Genomic DNA, 19,015 nt, shown 5'->3' with positions numbered 1-19,015 from the left:
TGTAGTAACAGTATCTCCATCATTTTCATTTTCCCCCAAATTTTCAGGAAAAATACGAAAAAGAAAAGTTTTTTTTTTCCTAGGCCCAAATTTTCTGGAAATTTAACATTCCTACTCCCACAGTGTGTTATGTCTGATAGGTACGGCATCACAAAACCATTCACCATTATATGTATATGTGGTACCACTGATGCATGTTTACCATGTAAGGGGCAGAAGGGATGACAGGTCTTTCTGACATAATGTGCCTGCTACCCAACCACAGCAGATATGCTCTTTATGACACAGTTAATGAAAGATGAATGCATGACAAGAGTGCTTACATTCGTCCCTAAACCTCTGTTCAGTATTTGGACCTACTGCAGCAAACATCTGAATCATCTCTGCCTGCATATAATAGTCATCTTGGTGCACAGGATCTGACAGGAATGTCTGCAGCTGCATGTGAGCCTTGTCCAAAAGCTGGTGAATGAAAGTAAATAGAAGCGATTAAGATCAACTGGATGAAAGAAAAGAAATTAGGACAGACCTCTTTTTCTGTGCTGGATGCCAGGATTGCTCCAAGAGCTCGTACAGTGCCAATTCTGACTAACCTAGAAAATCAAAAAAGCAATCACTATATAATATTGCATAATAAACGCACTCCTAACTTGGCCACACTAACGCAGGTACTTTCACTCCACATTTCTCATGCATTAACTTTAGGAAAATGGCCGGCTTGTAATGCACGCAACAACCAACACAGTGAAAGTGAACACTAGAGCGTCTTCCAGAGGACGAGAAAGGTTATGCCAAACTACCAACATGGTGGAAACATTGAATACCAGAAGAAAAAAAAAAGATCAATGGAACAGTGGCAGTGTGTACAGTAATTCCACCTTTGACATGTGCATGTTATTCTCTTTGTTCTCAAAGCACTCGGTTTCCCAGCCATCAGTGGAAAGTTTAGTCACACCAATTGGAAAAGAGCTCATCGACTGCCATACCGACATGGCTGTGATACTGGGAGGTCAGATTTCTGTGCACGATGCAATCACTGAATGTTTCTGCTAACTAACCCATCAAAGAGAACGCTCGACAACTGCACATGGAGTGCACAGTGACCATAGGACACAACCTCTCGAAAAGTGGGCAGTAATGCAGCTGTCACTACAGACCATTTGCAAACAGGTCGTTTTGGCAGGGTTCATTTTCTCTCTCGTATAACTGTGAAAAGCTTTACGATAACTGAAACTGCTTCTGTGCTTGACAGAACACATGGAAAGATTGTAATTCAAGCGAAAATGATGAAATTCCTGCTGACTACAGGAATGCCGGCTCGAATGTTTTGGAATAAAAGGGAAGTTTAGTGTACAACGTGATTTTTTTCTTTTTCTGCGTAATTAACGTATTCCCTCTATAGCGCAATGTAAGAAAGGTGTCTTAATGATGTGAATAAATCCACATGCAGTTTAAATCCCAGTCTAGGGATATCCAGTGCTTACAATTCAGGATCACTGGCCAATGTGACTAAGGCAGGAGCCACACGGTTCTTGAGAGGTGCTTCCCCTACAACTCCCACAAGCAATTCCAGAAGCCTTGCTGTGTTTGCACGCACGGCAGGTGAGCTATCCACCACGCCATCCCAGAGAATGGAAAGGAGCACTTCCTGGTAGCTGAAGTTTGAGCTGTGTAAAGAATATTTGAGTGAACTAGCACCTAGAAAAATAAGTGAAGTACAAACATATAACAAGAGAATTCTGTCTGTACAAATCATCACTAGACAAGGGATGTTAAAAAGTACATGTATTTGTATTGTGTAAGTGCTTAAAATAGGCAATAGGTGGTATAAAATAGGTGGCAGAAAGGTGGCCCAAAGCCCTTATATTACAATCACAATGCATTCAATCTAGTGCTAAGCACTTGGGAAAATTTCCAAGTTTACTCAAAGTGTAAATCATATGAAGAGAGTATAAGATCAGCTCCTAGAATGCTGTATCCCAGTATTGCAATACCCATTCGGCAAAGCAGCTGGTCTTGTTCAAAGTCTAGTTTTCCTTGAAGCTTCACACTTTCAACAGCAGCAGAATAAAGGAATGGGACTTTATTCCTAGTCTTGTGAGTAAAACATCATAAGAGAGTAAAGAGGTCATTTCCTCATGTTCTTCCAATTTGTTCTCTTTTACAATGCAATAAGATGCTGATGATTGACAAATGTATACATGACGCTACTACAAATGAATATTTTTACTCTGTTTTACTAATCAATTAGCTATAACCAACGTCAAATAAAAACCAAAGCAATCCATTAAAATTTCAATGCAATATAAGGGCTTGCCAACTCAAAGGGGTTGCAACACTTTGATAGATGTGGTTCATTACATCATGCACATGTTGTACTGCACTCCAGAGTACTGAGCAAAAAAGAATTGTTATTCGACGTGTCGTACTTGGCCAAATACAAACCCTCGAACACATGCCCGAGCAAAGCGCAGACGTCAGATATCTCAGAGCTGCGGCCACTCCCATTGGTAGTCGTAAGCACGTGACCTCTCTCACGCTGCCTCACTGGCGACGACACGCGCTGTGATGTCAGAGATGGGTGAATTTCGGTATTTGTGATGCCAATTTTCTACGTTTCTATTACAGTCTTCGCTGTAAAACTTGAAATGCAGGTTCACATTGGTGCAAGTAACAATCTTTCACGTTTGTTTGGGATAACCTGGGATGATGCGTGGCAACCCCTTTAATATACAGGGTGTTTCACCCAGTGATGGCCACTAACTACTTCTACAGTAGTTTAACTATAACTACTAACTACTTCACGATGGAGTAGTTTAACTAGTAGTTCAACTACTTTTGAGGGGAGTAGTTAAAACTACTTTTCGAACTACTGCATGTAGTTTAACTACATCTATAACTACTTAACGTTGTCCGTCAACACCAATCCCTTGTAGTGTTCTTGGACACCTAAATATGAATCACAAGCAGTGATAAAATATACTCTTGTGCCTACGTCGCTTAATTCACATACTGTCGTAAAATCCACTGCCTGTCTGTTGAATATTATGCGCTGACAAAAGAGCTTGCTGCGGAAATATTTTATATGGAGCGAAAGCTTCCGCTATAAAGGTATGTACAACATACGACAGACCATGTACGAGATTTACACTGGCTCCTTGGTCACAGATCAATGCGCCACGCACAAGTATTGTGGTGGGTGCCGATTGCGCCACTGTGGATCGTAAAATATTTTCGCTTAGCCTCGATGACATAGCCATCCTATAGGGTTATGTGCACACCAGTACGGTAACCAAGGTCGTCAAATACAAAGCTTGCGGTGGGATTCTTTCTGTGCCTACGTGATAAACTAAGTTGCAGAATTATTTCACAGCAAATGAGGCTTCACTAGACAAGCATTAAAAGTGAAGATTTAGTACACATGCACGGCACAATTTCTCTGCAATTTTGTTCTCACTCGGAAGCACAATCGTGCCGTAAAGCTTGCGGCAAAATCGGAAGTAGTTGGAGCCTGCAGTAACCTAACTACTGTAGTTAACTACTCGAAATAGTAGTTTAACTAGTAGTTGCCACTACATTTCAGCAAGTAGTTGATAACTACTTTTTAACTACAATCAGGTAGTTTAACTAGTAGTTTAACTACATGTAGTTAACTACTGGCCATCACTGGTTTCACCTAACATGATAAAAAATCGTATTTAAAAAATCGACTTGTCTAAACATTATGGGATCAACACTAGTTATCTCGAGAGAGATTTTGACATGATTTCTAAGCACCTTTATCAAATTCAATTTGGGAGAAATTGAAATTTCCCAACTGAACTTCGAAATTTGCCTGGTCAACCTCACATTTTTTTTTACAGAAACAGAAAACACATGCCAAATTTACCCCACTCTATGGCGACCATTTATGTATCAAATAGCAGCTCCCATTACCTGGTGTCTCCAGTAACAGTAATTGCAAAAGCGTAGTACTTGGCATGAAAATGCATGGTTGTAACATGTAATGAAATGCAAATGATGTTTTAGTGCGAAGATTATTTATTGTGATCAGTTAGTCAGATTTGGACTATAATTATTGGTTTAATTTTCAAAACGTAAAATCCAGCTGATGTCTGGATGTCATTTGGTACTTTGATTAAAATGAGTAGGAATCCTGATGGTGCTTTACTTTCTACAGAATGACTATAAGTGAGTCTATGTTGATTGGCAAGTCTGCAACATCAAGGACTACAGAATGCAAAACCATATATGGTAACATTAAGTGTCTCTTACAGGCTATCTAATTTGGCTGTGCCTCCACCTCCCACATGCAACATCCCTACAACAGTCAAAAAGGCGTCAGTGTGTCAAGTCTCGAAAGCACTGGTTTAAAGTCACACAGGAGTCATTTTTAACACCCTGTTTGCTTTCTATAAAACTGTTAAGCAGGCCACTAAAATGCACCGTGAGAAGTAATTCACCCCACAGAGTCATAATTATCGCAGAAATTGAATTTAAAGTATGCCGCAAAAAGCGACCGTGCGCAACGGTGGTGGAGAGCAATACCAGCCTGTGACCTGCAGCTGACGCTATACCGTCCGTGCTCGCTGATTGGTTCAGAGTATCGTCTGTTAGTCAGCTGTTCAGTGCTCTGAAGAAGCATTGCTCAAAGGGAAACTCCCGCGGGACAATGAAATCCTCCATGCCCACGGTCACCCCTTCAATTCCCGATCCTCCCCGAGGGGACAGGTTTACCGACTACAAAAGAAGAAAGCCCTAACGCACAAAAAGAAAAAGACAGTTGACAACCTCGACTGACCGCGTAGACGTTATGGCATCATAGGTCGTCCCTCTCCTCCTTGTTACACCCCGGGGGCAAGTCGAGAGTGAACGAGCGCAGCTGTGTTTGTGTACTTTTTTTTTTTTTCTGGGGAAAAAAACTGCATGCATCAAAACCTTTTATGCTGTTCGGCAAATTGACACATACACTTTCATCACATGTCTTAAACTGAAAATATTTTGGATGGCCCTCTGTACTCCTTTAAGCAGATACATTAACTTCATCACTCGCACTGTTTCTGAAGCAGTTACCACAATTCCAGGATGATGCACTGAAGGCAAGCAAGAGAAGCATGACAGGATGCTGTTGTGCACAGAAGATCATGTAGAGCAGTTCTTAACTCCTGACGGTCAGACTCCTGCACAAGAAGATCAGTGTGACTGGTTTCTCTTGTTCATGCTATCAAGTGGTGTGGCAAGAGTGCATTCCTTTTTTTCGAACATTTACATACATTTACAACATTTCACTTTCCTAAAGAGAGTGTGGGCAACACTGCTCAATTCTGAGAAGCCTACAATAATAGTATTATAAACACACATGTTAGGTTTCAATGTGTCAATAAACGAAGACAACAAAGAAATCCCATTCCATACCACACTGAAGCTACTTACATGACAAAAAGCTGTCAAGACACCACAGACGTAAACAGGTACTGTTGCCTTTTCCAATGTCTCATTTGCCACTGTGCTGGTATCACCTACCAAAAGGAGAGCACTGTAACAATTTAAAACCTTTCGCTAATTGTAAATGTTGCGTGTTTTCGAGCTATTGGGTGGTCCTTGAAATCTCTAGTATGCACTTGTGCAGTGGTTCTCAGCTTGTGTTATTCGAAGGAACCTTTGATCATGCAAGCACGACTTCAAGAAACCTACTTATACTACACACTGATAGACGCAACTGTGCAGAACTGGGTCAGGTAAACTAGCTGTCGTGCAAGAAGTAAATGAAGTCAAACGTTGATATAACGAAACTCACGGGGACCGCAATTTCTTTCATTGTATCGAACATTTCGCTGTATTGAATTGAAGGTCACAAATCGCGATCTTCGCGAGGGCGCGCGCTGTACATAAGCGTGAATAACTCCCGCTATGATACGGAAAAGTCTTTCTTGAAAAATTACAACAACTAAAAATACAGCGCCAAACAGCACCTACGGCATTTTATTCTTGCGTGAAATAGCCGGTTATTCGTGTCTGCGTCGTGCCTAGAAGATGCGCTGTCACGCATTGTTCGTACGCCACCAAAGCCTCTGCAGCGTTCTCCATATCGTGTCGCGATCCCGCACACGTTCCAAGCACGTCTGTAGCAGTGTGTCTTCCGTAAGGGTCTTCGTTACTACGGCATGTTTGTCCCCGTCAAGAAAATCTGGCTGAGTTCGTCACGTATAGGCCGCCAGGCGAACGAAGCGTTTCCCACACGCGCGCGTTGGCGCCTTGCGTCTCGTGCTCTTTTCGTCCTGTACTTGGCTGCAACCGGACAGTTCAAAACCAGCGCGAAAAGGAGAAACCTCGGAAGGAAAATCCCAAACCTTCCAATGACTCAGACTTCCTTTTGTAGGCATCAGATTCCTCCCGACCCTAATCGCGCGTGCCTTCCTTCGCCGCGGAAACAGGACGCAGCTTTCGCCCTTTGTTTTCGTGACCCTGAAATCGGCTTGGGGTCATAAACCTTATCTCATTCTTTTGCTGTATCGAGGCGGCAGCTTAATCTACCACTACCCGACTACCGACAAATAGTCGGTTCAATGAAGTCAAAAGTATTTCGTTGTAGCGGGAGATAAAATACATTGATCTCCATGGCCCCCTGGCCAAAATCCTAATTATTTCGTTCTATCGCGAATTTCGTTATACCGCATTTCGTTGTAACGAGGTTTGATTGTATTATATATCAAGGCTGGTTTCGGGCAGGTCTGGGGACGCTCTCAAGATTCATTCTCAGAACCTCAGGACGAGGTTCACGGAACCCCGGTTGAGAACCACTGCACTAACGTAACTATGTGATATAGAGTTGTGCAGTGTGCGCAGGCCTTAAAGCAGGTTTCTGTGTAGTACACTTCAATCAATGTGGGGAGGAGTGTGTTTTGCTCAGTGGGTGTCCGCCCATTTGGTCGAACGCCACTTGGTCGAAAGCCGTTTGATCGAAAGCCGTTTGATCGAAAGCCGATTGATCGAAAGCCGATTGATCGAAAGCCGATTGATTGACGCCGTTTGTTCGAAAGACGTTTGTTGGAAGGGAATTCAAAGCTCCGTGGAGTGCGTCGTACGCACCTGTTTTTCTGTAACTTTTGACTCGAGCATACGGAGCAGGCAATCAGTGTCCTCTGCTTTTATTGATTTTTTTTATTTTTTCAGCCGAAGAGGAGAGACCACTGGTTATTTTCAGACCTTTGTCATTTACGAACAACACAGCTGAACAGAACAGTGGGGAAGAAACCGACGAACTACACATCTGGTAGTACACATATTGAAGAAAGTGGTCTCACATTGGAAACAGCCGATAGTCTGTGCTTCTTCTGGGCACCCTTCTCATTGCTGGCGGAAAAATGGGATATAGCCATATGTGTGCGGAAGCCACTCGAAGCCTGTGGATACTAAGAAGGTAATTTTGCCATGGTACAACAAACGATATTAAATTAACAGCATATAAAACATTAGTTCAACCTTGTTTAGAGTATGCATCTGCAGTCCGGAATCTCTGCACATCCACGCTATCAAAAAGAAAAAAAAAAGAAATAGAGAAAATGCAAAGGTCTGCTGCCCGGCTCATCTTGTCTAGCTTTCGAAGGACTTATGGTTAACAAACATTAACTCCGGTTAATGTTTGTTACGACAAATAAATTTAGATTCACTTGCACACAGGTGCAAAGTAAATAAACTAAAACTGAATAAACGTAACATGAAAACGGTTGGGCTCCTAACCGTTTTCATGTTACGTTTGCGATTCCGTCATCGCGGGCTCCATGACAGTGTTTTTGTCTTTTTTCCCCTCCATTTCGACGATCTGAAGCTGAATAGTCAGCTAAATACAAATATTAATAATACATTGTTAAAATGTGTCCACGTACGACGCAGATAAATTATCCAAAAATGTCATTTATTTATTTGTCAAAAATATTTATTATTTGAGATCAATTATTAATTGCCAAAGGGTTGGGGGATGAGGGGTGAAAGACATGTATGACATGTTTAGTCGCTATGTGTCAGAGCGGAAAAATCTATCAGGTTGTCGAACGGGTGAATAACCCAGGCCTTTGGAGACTGGGACTGCTTTTTCGAAGCAAAAAAGTGGGTTTGCATGAGGAATGTGTTTACGGGCAAGCGGATTACACACATTTAAATGTTCCTCAGGATACCGGCATTTAGAATTGCAGCTCAGTTTCTTTTTTCTGCTGCTGCTGCTGCTTCAACGCTCCAGGTGAACCAATAAAAAAAATCGATCAAACGACCGCTGCCGTTTCGATCAAACGGCGTTCGATCAAATGGCTTGCGACCAAATGTCCCACGTTCGATCAAACGACCTTCGACCAAATGGCGTTCGATCAAATGTCCCGGAATCCGCTCAGTGACGCGAACACCTGGAGGGTAAAGGGGTCCCATGGGAATGATGGCACCATAACACCAGTTTTTTTTACCGTTTTTCACGGTTATCAGTGCTAATGGTTCTCCTCCCTGCCCACACTTGCAACTGGCAAAAAGGTGGCATCAAACTGGATTGGACTAAATGGGGGTACACTGACTTACAGTGACCGGTCACATCCAATCTGCTAGTCTCAGCCATCTACGACCACTGTATGGCATTGCTTATGGCATGTGAACCTTTTACCACTCATCTTACGGGGGGTAAGGGCGGTGTAGCAATACAGGAAGAAAATGATGACAAAGTAGAGGATGAGGACAGGATCACAGTGCAGTCACTTTTACATTAACATTACAAAAGCACAGGCAGAAAATGTGCCCTTGCTGAGATGAAAACAAGTCCAATTGTGGTATGTTAAAACAGGTACTCTTGTAATTTCTTTATGGTCTACCTGAAACTGCTTCATGAAGCATCGGGATAAGGGCAACGAATGCAGGCTTAATTTTGGTATTTGTGAAGTTCCATCCGAAATGCTGACAAAAGCACAAGAGGAGCTGAGAAGCAGCATGGACACTTCTTCCATTATGAAGCTCCAGTTGTATGGTGATGCTTGTCAAGAATGGAATGCTGCAAAGAGAAGCAGATATTTTAAAGATGTTGGCACACCAAAGGGTAGTGGCTTCAGTGTATAGTGTGGCTGACAGTCTTATACAAAGTAGCAATTTTTTCACTAGATTTTTTTCACCATTGAGAAAAATTCTTTCAGATATAAGAAAAGCAATGTGAATGTGACAAACTTGAACAAAAACGTGAAGAATGCAAACGAGCAAGTGACGACATCCGACCACAAGGCTCTTTTGATTAATGACTTTATAGGTACTATAAAACATACCAACACAAACAGCATACTGCAATTAGGTGTTTTTTCATGACGTAAAGGCGCTAAAAACAGGACAAACACAAGACACACACAACAGCGAGCACTCACTTTCAACAACTTTACTGACATGCCACATGGAAGGTGCTTATAATCATTGCAACAGGAACTCCCTTTCCCTTTCAGATAACAAAATACTTTCCGAGCTAACACACACGTGTTGCCCGCTTTCTTGATCAGGCAGGCCTCCCAGATCTCTCGATCTCTCTGCTTTTCATATTTCCCTCTTACCTTTGTTTTATTGAAATTACCATCACACCCGCACTCCCTTGTGTGTATAAACAAGTTACCTTGTTACCTTGCCAACAAAGATAAGAGGGAAATATAAAAAGCAGAGAGATCGAGAGATCTGGGAGGCCTGCCTGATCAAGAAAGCGGGCAACACGTGTGTGTTAGCTCGGAAAGTATTTTGTTATCTGAAAGGGAAAGGGAGTTCCTGTTGCAATGATTATAAGCACCTTCCATGTGGCATGTCAGTAAAGTTGCTGAAAGTGAGTGCTCACTGTTGTGTGTGTCTTGTGTTTGTCCTGTTTTTAGCGCTTTTACGTCATGAAAGTCTGTCACCAACAAGCCCAAAGGGATGTTTTAATGCAAAAAGGTGATAGCCCTCTGAACACAACAGGCAAATGGGAATCTTTCGTTTGTTTGTGGTGTTTAATACAACTGTTTACGTGAACCATATTGGTCAAACACGATCTCGTGATGCATACCACAGGTCAATAATAGATAAAAAGTAAATGGACCTCGAGCATCAATCCCATTTGTTGTGACTACACATGTCGGTCAGATGCAAGCAAATTACATAGTCATCTGCACTTCCTTCTGGGCATCTATGACTGTGTCATGCCTGTCACTTTTATGAGAATGATTATTCTAGCAGACATGCCTTGCAGTACAAGTTTACTTAATCAGTGTAAGAAGTATCAATACGACCTTGAAACAGCAATGACAGTGAAAAGTGTCCATGCAAAAACAGTACAACTATGTACAAACCCAGAAGTGGTGCTGCCTTTGTGTGATCAGATACAAGGCTGATCCTAGCTTTAGTTCTGTCAGACATCCAAAAAACTGTCAATAAATGTTTACCAGCCGTGGCCAGTAAATGCAGAGAACGATAAATCCTGCATATAAAGTTCCCAACTTTAGAGCTAATTATTCCTTTGTACTCAACAGTTCTAGCTTTTGCAAATCTGTATTGATGAGGTTCCAAGCAGAAAAGGTGGTCTATCTTTTGATTGTACACGTACAAAGCATCTACTTACAATTTGGTGAGAACCCAGTCAAACACAGGCCATGTGCGATACCACTCCTTGTCAATGTGCTCATCAAAAGCCTGTACCAGGTGTGCCACCTTTGCCTCATCCCCAACAATGACTACAGGATTGAGCAGACGATTTTGAGGAAGCACCTGCCTGTTAACTGACGCAAAATATAGGACGTGATTAGTGGCTCCAAAAATAATGTTATACCTGTTACACAAAAATAGTCTCCTATGTGGCAATTTTACATTGCAATATCCACAGACGTGTAAGCACTGCTAGTCAGCATGTTGGAGAAGCTCTTTTTATTGCGCAGAATAAAGTATTGTGAAAGCTATTTTTAAACAAATATCGCCAAAAAACAAAGCAGCTGAGAGAGAGGGATGAGAGAAACAGATAAATTAACTGCTAACTCGTAACTAACAGAAACTTATTGATGCTACATGGTTTAAATCTGTAGTACAGAACGATGGGGAAAGAAAAATATAAGCATATGAAAGAGATAAACAGAAGCCATTGTTGACGCCCAATCTCGAGTCAAGCAGGCGCGCATAGCTGCCCTCGTCTGATTTGGATAGTACATCTCGGAAGGAAGCAAGTGCAGTGATGGCTTGCTCACATGTCCTTCTGTCACATGTTCTGTAATCAGCAAGACCTCCTGTATTTCGCTCCTGACCTGTTACTTGCAGGCAGCTTTTACTTTAATTTTTTAAACACAGCCGAGCAATTACAACCTCATGCATGCACTGCGAGATGACCTGACGGCATGGTGCTTCGTGGGGAAAGGGTATGATCACTAAGCCTCACATTAAAGCTTCTCCCTGTTTGACATGTATGCACATACGGCCACAGGTGAGTGACATGCAATCGACCACTCCCTGTTGGTGCTGTAGTTTTTCTTGTGCTGAACATGTCATCTCATCTTTGGGCTCTCCATTAATTTAGGAGCACAGAGAAGCAAGCATAATCAGAGCAGTGAGTACCATGTGGATGTCGTAGACTGTATTACGAGGGTGGATCAAATATAAATGAGACTTTTGTCGTAGAGCGCATTCTGTCAATTGGCGCGAGGTGCACAAGCACCCAGACTCAGACCCAGACCCAGACCCAGAGGTAGGTGGGTCAGTAGTCACGTGAGAAGCCAGCCGGCTGGTCTCGTTACATTTCTTCAGTAGTTCGTCATACAATGTCTGGGAAAGAGGTACAGCCGTTGATTGCGCAACGTATTATTATAAAGTTTCTGGCTTGTGAGGGTGTAAAACAGACCAAAATTTTGCAGAGACTGACGGCACAGTTTGGGGATGAAACACTGTCCAGGCCGCGTGCGTTTGCCTGGCATAAGGAATTTGTGGAAGGCCATGACGCGGTTGAAAACGAAAGTCGTGATCGTCACCCACGAACAAGCATTACGAAGCAGAACATTCGTGCCATTCATGATCTTCTGGAGGGCGAATGACGTTTGAAGGTTTCAGAAATTAGCTCTAAGGTAAGCATAAGCTATAGAAGCACTCAATCCATAATCACAAAGGACCTAGAACTCCGTAAAGTGCCTGCCCGACAGTGATGGGCAAAGTACCTCAAAATTATACTTAAAGTAAAGTACCAAGTACCTGGCATCATTAGTACTTCAAGTACAGTACAAAGTACCCAATTCCAAATGTACTTCAAGTAAAGTACAAAGTACTAGGCAAAGTACTTCAAGTATTCATCAAGTACATTGCCAATTTAATTTGTATCACTTTGCATTTCACTGTGTAGTATCTATGTCTTGCCTTTTTGTCAAAACTTTAGCGAGTATTTTTGACAAATGCTCTGAAGCCATAAAGTCCTAGGTTAAGTGCTAACCCGTGAATATGAACTTCATCAGATGTCATAATTTGTAGTAACGTCTAGAGAGGTAATCAGTCAGCTGTGCTGTGATTATGCAAAATAGTATTATGTCCTGACTGATCCAAGATCACCCGCCTAGTGTGGTGTTCCGGTACTAATCTTCTGCTATAACAGGCTAGGAAATTTCAAGGGAAAAAATACAAGCAAATATAGATTATATATTTCTGGGCATTCCTTGATGCTTTTTGAAATACAACATGTTCAAAAAAAGAATATGAGGAAAGTAAAAAAGGATGAAGCACAATGTAAGCCTTCATTTTTATACGACTGTGATCTGCAGTAATGTAATGCATATATGTGACCAATTAAAAAACGTAAAACGTAAAAATGAAAGCATGTGTGTCTTTTAGAGTGTTCATCATGTAATGCAATCACACATATCAAGTGATATAAAATGATAATTAATTGCCAATGAAGGAAACAATATAAAAAAGCATAGAACCCTCCACTGGGAGAACTGAAATGACAATGGACCAAGTCATTGTGCTGCTGGTTACAGTGTCCGTTCGATTCGTTTTACATAATCATAGAAGCGTTGATACTTTTTCAACAATAGATTTGCTTCAAGAAATATGCTCTTTGAAAGCAGAAAAATCATTTTTGGTAAAATGTCAGACTGGGACTCTTGGTACTGCATCCCACTAAAAGCGCAAAAATGACGACAAGACGACGAAAACTCAGAGATAGCCCTATCTGTGTGTTTTCGTCTTCTTGCTGTCATTTTAGCGCTTTTAGTAGGGTGCATTTTTTATACTCTTTTGTGATTTTTTGTCTGCAGTCCAAGTTTGGGTACTTGAGTACTTGATGGGAAAGTACTCGGAAAAAAGTACTTGAAGTACAATACAAAGTACCCAATTCCAAATGTACTTAAAGTAAAGTACAAGTACACAGAAATGTACTTAAAGTACTACTTGAGTACTTGGTACTTCAAGTACTGCCCATCACTGCTGCCCGATGGGTTCCACAGCTTTTGACTGCAGAACAGAAGTTGGCACGTTTACACGTGTGTCAGCGGCTATCAGCACAATTTGCACAAGAAAGGGATGTATATTTTTAAAATGCATCGTTACCTGCGCTGAAACTTGGGTACACCACTACACGCCTAAGTCGAAACAAGCAAGCATGGAGTGGAGAAAGGAAGGTGAAGCAGCCCCTGTCAAAGCCAAGACTCGGCGTCAGCTGGCAAGGTGCTTGCAACTGTTTTTTGGGACCAGTGCGGTATTTTGCACGTGCAGATTTCTTGCACGATCATCGCACCATCAATGCTGCATATTACTGTGAACTTTTGAGTGAGGTTAAACTTGCTTATCGCAGCAAAACGTGTGACCAACCAAGACGAAAGTGATTCTCCTCAGTGACAATGCCAGACCCCACGCAGCAGCCATCACATGCGCAAAATTAATGGAAATGGGCTGGACGCCACTGGAACACCCTCCCTATAGCCCTGACTTATCACCTTGTGACTTTCACCTGTTTGGGTCACTCAAAGAAGCTCTGGGAGACCAACGATTCGACGACGCAGTGGAGGAGTATGTGCGCAACTGACCACTCACACAACACTTCTTTTTATGAAGAGGGGATCAAAAAGCTGCAGGCCCGCTGGGAAAAATGCATTTCTACATTGGGAGATTATGTAGAAAAATAATGAATACTTTGTTTATTTGTTACTACAAATTAAAAATATATAAAATGAAAGTCGCGTTTATATTTGATCCACCCTCGTATGTATCATTACCAACTACAGTGCATCAGGACATTAGGGTAAAAATCTCAAAATCACCAAGGCTTTATATCTTCCGTTTTCCAGATGTTTTAAATATAATTAGGAGTTTATAAGAACACTAAATGATGAATGGCGTGTGTGCAGCAGTTCCACTTATTGTTGCTCTTCTATAGAACCCAGTGAATTTGGTGTTGAATATCATAGTTTGCATAATGGTTATCACTGGCAGATCTTCATGCAAATGCATGTTTTTTTTCTCTCGATATGGTTTCGTATCTGGACGATGAGAAAACACTTTTGGTCTTGGTTTGGGACCGATCAGAAGGGTTCTATGGTGCATATAAATGCACGTTTTGCGTGTTGTAGCATATTTCACATAAAAGTGCATGTAAAGTGCATATTTTGACACATTTTCGGGTGCGAGAACTTGCTTCTTGTTTTTACTTGGATGATTTTGATGGTTTTGGGACAGCGTCAGGTCCTCTTTCACGAAAATTCTAGTCTGAATTAAATATTCCATGTTTTGGTGGGGTGAGGTGCGGTGTTCAGCCTGTACCCTGGTTGCTGTATCCTCCACTGCGTGCATGGCCAATGGGCCATATTTCACCTTCGCCACATTACTGTTACGAAGACGGGCAGCATTTGCATTTTAATCGGCATGATGCAGTGCTGAACGCAAAGCCATGACGAAACAAGCCTCAGCATGGGCAACACGACCAACACGAACATACGTGTATGTTTTTTTTTTATGTTGCCCATGCTTAGGCTGGTTTCAGCATGGGTTTTGTCTACCAGCTAGCCTGCATTTACCGTAATTTCACGCGTATAAGCCGCACCGCAGATAAGCCACAGAACGCGTTTTTTGGGACGTTTTGAAAATTTTCTGGCAGATAAGCCGCGGGCAATACGAGACGAGTGATTTGTGCAAAAAAGGAGACCATAGAGAAGGCCATAAACCCTGTGGTCCATACACCGGGATCGGCACAGTGTACAACAGAGGAGATCAGTTCTGGAGTTCTACCAAGATCGGATTGTGCCCTTGTCGGGTGTTTTTCGTGGACTGATGGGTCAGTGATCTTCCAGAAGTCGTGAATCACTGTCACCACTTTCCTTAAACTGCTTGGGGGAATGCACCAGGAAGATCAATCTACTCGAATGTGGACCCGTCCCTGTTACGCACTGTTCGTGCATCGGCAGGGCAGTGCTGTTCCAGAGACACGTCGGCCCTTTCGTTAAAATCGGCGTATGGGGAAAATACCAGGAAAAAATAGTCAGCAGATAAGCCGCACCGGTGGATAACCCGCAGGGCGCCCGTGAGAAAAAAAAAGTGCGCATAAGCCGCGGCTAATACGCGTGAAAATATGGTACACTATTTTATCAATCACGAACGCAAAGCCTTGAGCTCTATGATTTATATCTGTGGCACAAGCATTCTTTGTTGTGTGCTGCAGAACGAAGGTGCCGTTATTTTACCGTGTTATCCCTAACAGGCATTTTTTTAAATAGGCATTTGGTGTATTGCTTTCGTGCCAAGAACAATAGAAAATATTGCATATATTGACGATTTTTACTGCATATTTTGAGAATTTTTAGTGCATATTTTTCCGTGCTCTAGTTATCACACTCGCAAAAGCATGTACATAAAGCAAATGTATATAAAACAAACTTTCAGCTTGTAGGCACCTTTAAGTTGGCCCAATGGTGTCCCTTTAACAGAACTCAGATGTGCCACATATGGGCCAGACAGGAGTACATCTATGAAGAGGAATGGCACCATAACTTCAAGTGCTCTAATGAGCTTCAAGAAGCGCCCTTCTTCAGCAGGGGTGCCACTGTAAACACTATCAAACAGGTGTCTGGGCTGTGTCTGAAATGAATGAGAGCAGAAAAGAGCAATAAAGAAATTCAGCAGGCAGAGGTACTGCTGTAAATAGGATTCAGTACACAGGTTATCCAGTTCTATGCGAAAACAGTCATAGATAAACAATCTGTTACAGAAGAAAACAGTCAAATCGTCAAGACCTGCATGTACACACATACCCAAAGCAAAAGCAAAAGAAAACAGACACATTTTATCACACAAAACCATAGATCGAGAAGTTACCCGTCAAAAAGAACTCGTTACGAGTGAAAAATACCATGAAGTTACCATGTGAAAAATGTAACTAAGTTAATAACGAAGTTCTTCAGCCTGAAATGTAACTCGCAGTTACGGAGTTACTTAAAAAAATAACGAGTTACTTCCAAGTTACTTTGAACACAAAAAAGCACCACACAGGTGCAGCGCGTCGTGGTTCGATCTTGAGTTGCCTGCGGAGAGTGCAACACGCTTAGATCGTTTTCGTTCATGTCCAACAATTCAAACGCTTTACATCTTACTCCCTGTGGGCGCACAATGGTTCAGCTTCATTTCAATGGCAGTGGTTCTTACTTCCTGAATAGAATACTGTCATAGATTGAATATCACATTTTGTAGGCCGTGAAAGAACCGGAGAGAAAGCAAGAAAATCAAGAAAATATGTGGACGTGAGTGCAAAGCGAATTAAAAGTAACTTGGAACTTAGCTTAAGTTACTTTGGCAAAGTTACCTGAAAAAGAAACGAGTTCCTCTTAAAGTTACGACGGCACAAAAGTAACTAGTTAAGATACAAGTTACCAAAAAAAGGAACTTAGTTACAGTAACAAGTTACCTCGAACTCTGCACAAAATCATGTCGTTCTATTTCAACATACAGCCGGTGGCTCATGTCAGAGAGTGCATCGATTGGACATACACGTATACACATTACGAGCTTTTGTAACTATTAAGGGTGATCATTACGAACTATACTGTACTATACATTAAACTGCAGCGTGACTACACAAGGATCACATTTGCATAACTTTTTTTTTCTGTTACCTCAGGTGAAATTTACGTACCACAACAACTTCTTCGACAAGCTGCATCAAAGTTGGCAGAAAATCTGTTTGCAATTTCCCCAGATGGAGAGCCCATGATGCTACCGACGGGAGTAGAACTGAAAGCCCAGCTTCAGAGACGCTATCAGAGTCATCCTGAATGATCCTTAAGGATAACTGGATTGCCTGGGAGACATACAGTATGGTTTGAAGCACAATGCAACAAATATGCAAAAAGTTCCAAAAGATATGATGAAGTTTCACTGTACTGCATATGAAACAGGAAGCTACAATAGTTTCTTTTTTTATTTTTTTTTTTAGTTTTTCACATTTGCTGTAAAGGGAAGTATTGCAGTACAGTGTCATATATAAATGTGCAAAAGTACGCTGAAGTAGCAGATCACAATTCAACATCCAGGTGTGTATCTAAGGATATCCCTTCTTGTACATGAATACAAACCTGTGATAATATCCATAAATCTGCATATCTTCTCTAGAGTCCTTTCTCTTTCTAACAGACAGTTATGACAAATAAATATAAAAGATGCTTATTTGCATCGATGTAAACCTGAACTCCAAGTTATACAGCAGAGGACTAGGCTACTCGGTGCAGAAAACAGACAACTTTGCATAAATCCCATTAGGTGCACTCTGGGAGTTACATTCTCCAGAGCTCTGCTGTCTGTGCACATCTTCTCAAGTTTTTTATAATAATGCCATGCCAAATATCACTCCAGATGCAACAGAAGTGAAACTAGTATATGAAAGAGCAATCCACAAACGACATGGGATAGCCCAGAACAACGAACAACATGCGAAACAACATATTTCCCATGATGCCTGCAGGCTCTCGTCATATGCACTACAGATGATGCTACAAGTTTTGCAAGTCGTCCACTAGCACCATGAATATCGAAATACATCTGACTGGGACACTACAGCCTTCACCTCTGCAGTGAAGCAGCTATGGAAGAGGTCACATGCTTACAAGTACCAAAAGGCAAGACGTACGTGCGTGTTCAAAAGTTTGTACCCCACCAACTAAAACACATAGAAAAATAATCCTTTTTCCCTCAATACTGTGACATGCTGTACAACACATGCATGATGTAATGAGCAAAGTATATCAAAGTGTCACAACCCCTTTAACGATAGGTACAGCATGCAAATTAGGAAACAAAACATTATGAACCTGTGTGAACTTGTCTTGATCTTCAACGTAAGCCAGTAAGACAGAAAGGCTTCGTGTAGCTGCATTGCGGACAGCCTCTTCACGTTCATCTGTTAACATTTGTTGCAACATGGATAGTAACAGCGAGCTGCACATCTCTGCCTGAAGAATATAGCGCATATAATCGAAGACCATAAAAGAAAATATCCGAGGTACAGAAATACCTACTGCAACACAGGATGCCAAGTGACCACAGGACTCTGCTACAAGGAGTCTCCTTTCCATGCACTTGTGGCTAATCTACAAAACATGGGAAAAACAAAAAAACATACAACTGCCCACTTGACATTGTGCAGAAGAAAACACTTAAATTTGGAGGCAAAAAATAAACAGTAAAATGATAAACACCTGTTCCCAACACTGGGGCAGGAGTTCAGATTCCACACGTGAATGCCCAAGAGAATGGGCAATGGTTAAGAGACCAGTCAGGATAACCTGCCGTTGATCACCATCAGGTCGTTTGGTAAGATTAAACAATAAATGAAGAAGTGAGTCTCTTGCTTCAGCTTCTGGATGCAGAGCCACTGCTGCCAGCAGCAATGGCACTAGTTCCTAATGTGTAAAAAAACGGTAGTATGAAGCAGTTTTATGCACATACTCTAAACATCAAGGGTGTGCAACTACCAATAAATGGCTGACACATGGAAAGGATGGGAAGTTCAAGCAGCGACAATGATGAT

General features: G+C 41.8%; 1 protein-coding gene across 1 annotated transcript in view; it reads right to left on the bottom strand.

The window, feature by feature from the left end:
* Positions 1 to 19,015, bottom strand: part of LOC135377881 (RAB11-binding protein RELCH homolog) — a 37,298-nt gene that overhangs the window by 5,036 nt on the left and 13,247 nt on the right. Inside the window, exons 9-20 of the mRNA XM_064610614.1 lie at positions 18,684 to 18,887; positions 18,504 to 18,575; positions 18,297 to 18,437; positions 17,126 to 17,290; positions 15,891 to 16,074; positions 10,598 to 10,754; positions 8,850 to 9,025; positions 5,434 to 5,519; positions 5,074 to 5,180; positions 1,485 to 1,667; positions 530 to 593; positions 324 to 462 (exon numbers count right to left, since the gene is read on the bottom strand). Coding sequence (XP_064466684.1) covers positions 324 to 462; positions 530 to 593; positions 1,485 to 1,667; positions 5,074 to 5,180; positions 5,434 to 5,519; positions 8,850 to 9,025; positions 10,598 to 10,754; positions 15,891 to 16,074; positions 17,126 to 17,290; positions 18,297 to 18,437; positions 18,504 to 18,575; positions 18,684 to 18,887 — 1,678 coding nt within the window. The remainder of the gene's footprint in view (positions 1 to 323; positions 463 to 529; positions 594 to 1,484; positions 1,668 to 5,073; positions 5,181 to 5,433; positions 5,520 to 8,849; positions 9,026 to 10,597; positions 10,755 to 15,890; positions 16,075 to 17,125; positions 17,291 to 18,296; positions 18,438 to 18,503; positions 18,576 to 18,683; positions 18,888 to 19,015) is intronic.

This window comes from Ornithodoros turicata, chromosome 1, assembly GCF_037126465.1.
Source record: "Ornithodoros turicata isolate Travis chromosome 1, ASM3712646v1, whole genome shotgun sequence".
Classification (NCBI taxonomy): Eukaryota; Metazoa; Arthropoda; class Arachnida; order Ixodida; family Argasidae; genus Ornithodoros; species Ornithodoros turicata.
Note: the sequence above shows the minus strand (reverse complement) of the source record. Positions and strands in the feature narration are given on the sequence as shown.